This window comes from Corticium candelabrum, chromosome 17 (genome assembly GCF_963422355.1).
Source record: "Corticium candelabrum chromosome 17, ooCorCand1.1, whole genome shotgun sequence".
In the NCBI taxonomy this organism is placed as follows: domain Eukaryota; kingdom Metazoa; phylum Porifera; class Homoscleromorpha; order Homosclerophorida; family Plakinidae; genus Corticium; species Corticium candelabrum.
Genome location: NC_085101.1, coordinates 2,388,023 through 2,394,700, shown reverse-complemented (window position 1 = coordinate 2,394,700; position 6,678 = coordinate 2,388,023). Strand labels below are relative to the sequence as shown.

Here is a 6,678-nt window from a genome sequence, read left to right as displayed (position 1 = left end):
GTCGATAAATAGCCGTGCCAACATTTGTACCTTTGTTGATGTCGGACAAAAGGTGATCATATGACATGTACAGTCTGTGAGTCATTCTAGAATGTCTTTCAGTGAGCAACACATTTGCTGTGACTAGCCTTGGCCTCCCAGACCCTTGTAGCGCCGATTCAAAATCGTCCACAGCTAGGGCCTGGTACGAGGCTACCTCCACACAGAGCCGTATATAAAGACTCTGTCTCCACAGCTAGCCTCGCATGCCAGCCATCCAGCCAGCCAGGCTCTTCCGCGTAGTCGCTACGCGGACGTGAATCACACGAGGAGGAGGAGCTTTTACCGGAATTGCTTCAGCGGACTGCACATAGGAGCCTGGCTTGCGAGGCTACTCCCACAGCATCGATAAAAGATCTGATGATGTAAAGGCATTTGCAGCGAACAACCGATTACACAGTTGAGCAGCTTGAATCTTCACCCGGAAAGGGCAGAAGACGACATGCAGGTGTAGCTCACACGCTAACGAAATGTGATATCAGACTCTAAAAGCAATTGTCTACTCAGTTACAAATACGTTATTAGTAGAGAGCGAATAGCGACGGGCATTGCTATCAGCAGTTATCGTGAATACACGAGGATAGAGAGGCAGCGGTTTCCGCGAATGTCTCCAGCCGGTCTTTCTCCTTTGCAACTACAGGAAAGAGCTTCTATGGGCAAGAGGTGCTGATTGCTTTCGATTTCGATTCGAATATTTGGCAGCTCTGTAGAAATAGTTTCGTTCTGGAATGTACATGTGCTTGTGATTTTTTATTGCACGTGCGCTTTAGATATAGTACTCAGTCTCTCACCGAAAAATCATCGTGTACAGAGATATCTCTGGTTCCAGCAATGCTTTCATTTGGCTCGTGACTGCAGCAGAGTCCCGAGGTTTTTTCCGGGCGCGCAAGAGGGCCTGGGCACGAGGGCAGCCTAGTAGTGGACTCTAGATGGAAAAAGTAACATTTGCAGTTGGCTAGTGTACTGGTTGAGTCTGAAAATAGCAATTACTGAATCGCAAACCTTTCCAATTAATAGCAGTTAGATGGTATCAGATATCAGACAAACTCTACTAAAGACTAAATGTATGTTGTGAGAATCTATCGGAATATTAAAAATGCATGAGTTTAAATTAACCAGCAATTAATGTTTTGCGAGATCCTAACTAAGCGAGTTTGGGATGCAAATCGAGGAATTTAGCAATAATTGTCACAACTTGTGCCTTGTGCACAAAATTGTTTCTATGAAGTTACCATGATCATGAGACGTACACAAACGTATCACTAGCGATGGAAGAGAAAGATGCTGACAAAACTTCGAAATTTGGCAGTCAAAATTTGAAACAATACACAATCCAGAAAATTGCTGTCAGCAAGCAAGATTGTATCTTTAGTGACTGGAATGACGGATACGCATATTCTGCAGACATGTTTGGAACTGAGGAAAGAACCGTTGTAGAGCATAGGCGACTGTCATCATGTGGGCAATGGCGTGGCGGCACGTGCTCCCACAAAATTGTTGCTCAGCATGTGCCCCCACCTAGACAGCGGTCTGTTGATGTCTAAAACTCTAAAACTTTTACTTTTATAGTAAGTTACTCCTGTTTACAACGCGTTAGAGTCTAACTATACGGTCACCTAATTAGTTGTCTTGGATGTCTCAATCCAACGGCGTACACTATGCGCTAGGGTAAGCGCTGGCCCACTATTTGAGGGCGTGGTTTGTTATAATTATTATTGTATTTAATCTCGGGTTATTTGAGAATCAGGCAGTCCTTAAACAACGATGTCACATCTTCAACTTTACGACTCACTTGAGACCTAATCTCGCGTAGCAGACTTTTTCCGCCGCGTCGTTTAGTATGACGCGGCAGAAAGGGTCTGGGTACACGAGACTCTGTCTGACCCACGTGACGCCTTTTGGCTCAAGCGAATATCTATGATACATGCATATAGCGTAGTGTTTAGAGCCTGAAGTTGACGGTCCCACAGTTTAGTTCACAATCAGCGTGCCATCTAGATAATAAACAAATAAATATATATATATATCATCTTGTATCTATAGGCTGTACCCCCTCTACTCTAGCCTCGTTCCCAGACTCACGTGAACCTGTCACGGGAGGCTTAAAGTGTTATACGGGAACCTGAAACTGTTATACGGGAACTGGACACTGCCAGGCTCACGTGAGTCTGGGGACGCGGCTACTCTGCTCCCGTTGCCTGCAAGTACAGTTTGTACACTCAACATACTCTAGAATATGTTTAGTGGTGATCTTTGTAGTGATTCTTTGCCATTTTGTTGCTGCTGTTGCTACAGGTGTGTTTATATAGATTTTAGACTGCTGCATCATTGCTGCGCATGTCTAGTCTAGCTTGGTCGTGATTGCACATGTTACTACTGGTGTAAAGCAAATTTAGTACTCAACGTGAATAAATACTACTACTATCTAAATAAATACACAGTCTAAATACGAATTGGAACACCCGTAGTGAAAAATTGGTAGCATTGAGGTGGTAACCACACGCAAACTTGCAACCAGAGATTTGCAGATGTATCACTAGAATTGCATACCGCCGATCAGCGGTAACGGAAGGGCAGTAATAATAATTTATTTATACGGTGGTATAGTACATTGATTTCTAGTAGAGTGGTGGTCTAGCAACGGTACTCTAATAAATACATAATACATTCTGTAAAGGAAATCGTTTGATGTGGATTTGTGGCTGGCCGCATGCATGCACACTCTACACTGAAGTCCAATAGCTGCAAAGCTTTTATCACTGTGAAATGGATAGAGTCAAAGGGGGGACAAGTATGACGCACAAGCAGGATAGAAGCAGGTGAAGGCAGACTAAAGTGGATATGCACTCTAGTGCACCCTACTGACACTCTTGCCACAACTAACGAGCTCGATCTAGTAAAATCAAATTATAGTCCACTCATTGAACCGAGTTAATTAATTACGTAAATTATTTGTGGCTTGTGTAAAAAGCTGGTTGGACGTTGTGGTTGTTGACCATTGCAGTCCAATGCAAACATTGCGCTTAGGGGGATTTCTAGTTTTGGCAAATCGCATCTTATCTGGTCAAGGCTGATGAAGTAGCTCTAGGGTCAACTGAGATAATGTTGAAACCACATTCGGTTAATTAATTAATTAATTATGTATTATTGCTACGTGAATTTCTAAATTATGTGATCTTTCTAGGGTGGGGCGAGGTAAAATATTCTGTGCTTGTTTCTTCAGAGTATTGACATGATCATGTGCATGTTCAAGGAAATACATGGAAATTTAGTTATTTATTTACAAGTCGCACCTGCAGCTCTAATGTATCTGTAGAAATTGTTTGTACAATGCATCTTGTACTATTTGTATCAGTCTTGGGGCATGTATGTAGTTTAGCAATGTCTAGGAATGGTCATAAACCCAATTATTTTCTCTGGCAAGGCAAAACTATATGGCACATAACGCCCTCAACAGTAAAATTAGAGACACACCTGCAGTGTTATAGGGTAGTGCTATTTTGAACCTGAAATAGACAGATTCAGATTTGGAGAGGTAACAGACTCACCATGGAAGAAATTAGTTATTGTACAGGCCGGAGTATAACAAGTGTGTTGTCTAGAGTTGAGGTATTTGCAACAGGTGAGAGATTACATGTAAGTATCCTAATAATTTCATGTCTATTTACACTGCAAAATAGCAGGTGGCCCGCCGTTCATGCAAAATATGTAGCAACTGTATCCTCTGGCTAAATTATTTTTTTCTCTTATAAGTCAGTGTCCTAATGTTGGAATATGATCTGGTTGGTTACCAATGAAGGTAACAAACCACTTAACTATAATATTTGTTTCAGTTCAAGTTCTGGATAAGCACAATCATGCCTGTTGTGGTAATGTTGTTCCCATACTTCGGTAAAACACTGTCCATATTACGCACGACTGGAATATTTTGTCATAGTAGTCTTTTAATTTATTGAACATGTGATCAAAAATAAGCCAGAAAATGTGTTAAAAATTACATTTGTACAGAAGTGTGTACACAAACTAAAAGCTGTACACGTGACTAAACACTACGTACAATCAACAAAATTCAAATAATTACTACCAAGTTCAAACTCATGAAAGAAACGAAGGCCTTAACTGCTATGACCGTCTGCATCTGGTAACAATTCCAAATTGACGTATCCAGTCTTGTAGTGGAAAGACCCTTGAGTCGGTCGAGCGGAGAATGAGTTTCTTAGTAAGCAACCCCTCACTAATGTACTGCTCGGATTTGGAGATGCTTTTCTTGTTTTGGATGTCTCCGAGTCGGATGAACTTGATGTTCCTTCCTCAGACAGAGGGCCCATTACTTCGTAGCCCTGTCGATCGTCGTCGTTGGTCACAGAAGACGAGGCACTGCTATCCTTGGGTGGGCTCCTCCTACGAAGAATTCGTGGCAGTGATCCACCCTCATGGAGGAAGGTGTCCAACTGATGACCATAATACGAGCAGACTCCACTATCAGTTGACCCTCTGCTCCATGTGTTGGGGTTACTCGATCGACTTCGCACTGATAACCTCTCTCGTCCCGAGTTCAGTCTTTTCGGTGAAGGAAGTGTCAGACATGACGAGGCCTCGTAGGGCACCCTGATCAATGGCGACGGACTCACAGTCGAAACTGGAGTCACACATGAAACTGGAGTTGAATTTGCACTCCCAAGACTCATATTGACATAAGGAGCAGTTAGAGCTGTAGTCGTTGCACTCCTGAGTCTACTCTGAGCATGAGCAAGGGCTGCTGTACGTTGGTTCTGGAGACCCATCCCTGCCAACTGGTCGGACGAGCCAAACAATTGAGGCGATGATGTGTACCTCAGGAGGGTTCTCTTCTGTGACGTTTGACCATAAGCATGAGCAACTGAAGAAGGCACCCGATGAAAATCTTGTACAGAAGACGTTGATCTGGTCAGTGTAGACTGCGAGTGCATACTCCTACATCTAAAATGACCAGGCAGGTGCAGTGTAACGTTCATATCATTGATTTGTTCACAAACGGGCTCTGGACCACAGGTCTGGGCAGCAAGCTGTCCTTGTCTCAGCAACTGTAGAGTGACATGGGGACCTCGCTGAACTGTGAAAAACAGCAATCCCGTCATCTCACCCTGAGAGGCACAATCCGGACACAAATTGATCCAAAACATGGGCCCCATACAGCCCATACTGCTAATCTTGCCCACATTCCATCGTCCTAGAGTCTGGTCTGTCACCGGACAGAAGACCTCGAGAAACAAGCGATCGAAACGAAGCAGCGCATCATGTCGAGGCAACTTGTCAGTCGGTACCACATGACAAACATGTTCTGCAAGAGCAAACAAACTGCGTTATGAACCTCATGGAAGCACTAAATACAGAACAATCTGGGGGTGCACGCTAATGCAATCGAATCAACCACATGGGACAGCTCTTAGAGCTGGCACGAGACACACGATGAAATTACCCAACACAACGCTTGGTTGCCACGCCACGCGTGAGTTGTAAACAATCGAACACACTGCACATTGCATAAACTTCATCTCGAATGAAGTACGACGACGAGACCATCCGGATAATGTGACCGGATCTAACAGCAAATTCGCCAGATTTCCATTCACTCGTCTTCGCTAATCTCATCGTATCTGCTCGCCTCGTGTGCGAATAGGACAGACGACGCGTAAGAGAAAACCTCAACGCGTCAAGCACGACAACAAACGTTCGATTCTAAAGTCAAATTTTGCCACAACTACGTCAGCAGCGTCCAGTCATATGAAATGACTGTGCAGTAATTCAGCTGTTCAAGTGCCGAACGCACTCTGCTTGTATTTAGATTAGACGCAACGTGTGGCTCTCCCACGCTTTTTATCACCAAACAAAGGATGATACTCACCTAATCCTCCTGCTTCACGGAGCTTCGCCAACCAGGTTTTCAACTGCGCGTTGCTCTCGGTCGAGAGCAAGTAAGTTCTCGACTTCGTGTAGACGCTGAAGAGGTGCTTCTTCCCTCGCCGGCGAACGTCTGTACTGAACTTACACGAGCGGTCCAGTACTATCTGGCCTTTCCTCGTCGTCTTTTTGTCGTCCTTGTAGTAGGCAAGTAGAATCTTGATATCATCGCCCTATATTACAGCATGGTTAGCATATATCACGTTTGATAGGCAGCGTTTAGTACGGATGGTCTGACTACTTTCCTAACTAATTGCGCTGCTATTTCACAACATACCTCTTTGTGCTCCTCCAAAACGAACCATCGCTTGTTCCAAGTCTATAGGAGAAGAAATACATGCAGTCAGCAAGGGAAATCATATATTATGACACGGCTGACGGAACTGCAACTACGTGCCAGTTCTTTGCTGGCAGGAAGTTGCGACAAATGCTCGAGTTGGCACTCACAACGAGTGTTTTCTTCAGCGGACTTGACTTTGTCAAGCAGCCTTCGTGTAGTACAACGACTGAAGTTGGTGTATCGCTTTCGGCCATTCGAGATATCACACTCCCAGTTCAAACGATCGAGAATACACAGCCAAAACAGTGAACGTTGTGGTCGCAAGCGTAGCGTTCTCAAAAGTCTCGTCAACGACTACGAGCAGCGATGTTCCCGCCAAAGACGTTGAGCTGTGGAATGCCAATACTGGCAGGAACGGC

The 6,678-nt window shown here is 44.3% G+C and overlaps 1 protein-coding gene across 1 annotated transcript; it reads right to left on the bottom strand.

Moving 5' to 3' along the window:
* Window positions 1-3,965: 3,965 nt before the first annotated feature.
* On the bottom strand, window positions 3,966-6,666 carry LOC134193247 (uncharacterized). Its single transcript, XM_062662068.1, has 4 exons — window positions 6,427-6,666; window positions 6,257-6,298; window positions 5,924-6,152; window positions 3,966-5,359 (listed from the first exon to the last, which is right to left on the bottom strand). Exons 1-4 carry the CDS (start codon window positions 6,511-6,513, stop codon window positions 4,155-4,157), a joined length of 1,563 nt encoding a protein of 520 aa, XP_062518052.1. The 5' UTR covers window positions 6,514-6,666; the 3' UTR covers window positions 3,966-4,154.
* Window positions 6,667-6,678: the final 12 nt, after the last annotated feature.

What these genes read in the sequence shown, in the direction of transcription:
- LOC134193247 (XM_062662068.1), bottom strand. Translation starts at nt 6,513, where the DNA reads ATGGCCGAAAGCGATACACCAACTTCAGTCGTTGTACTACACGAAGGC. An exon ending in TTTTGGAGGAGCACAAAGAG is followed by an intron (nt 6,153 to 6,256) that starts GTATGTTGTGAA and finishes GCTGTAATATAG; the next exon opens with GGCGATGATATCAAGATTCT. An exon ending in CCGTGAAGCAGGAGGATTAG is followed by an intron (nt 5,360 to 5,923) that starts GTGAGTATCATC and finishes TTGCTCTTGCAG; the next exon opens with AACATGTTTGTCATGTGGTA.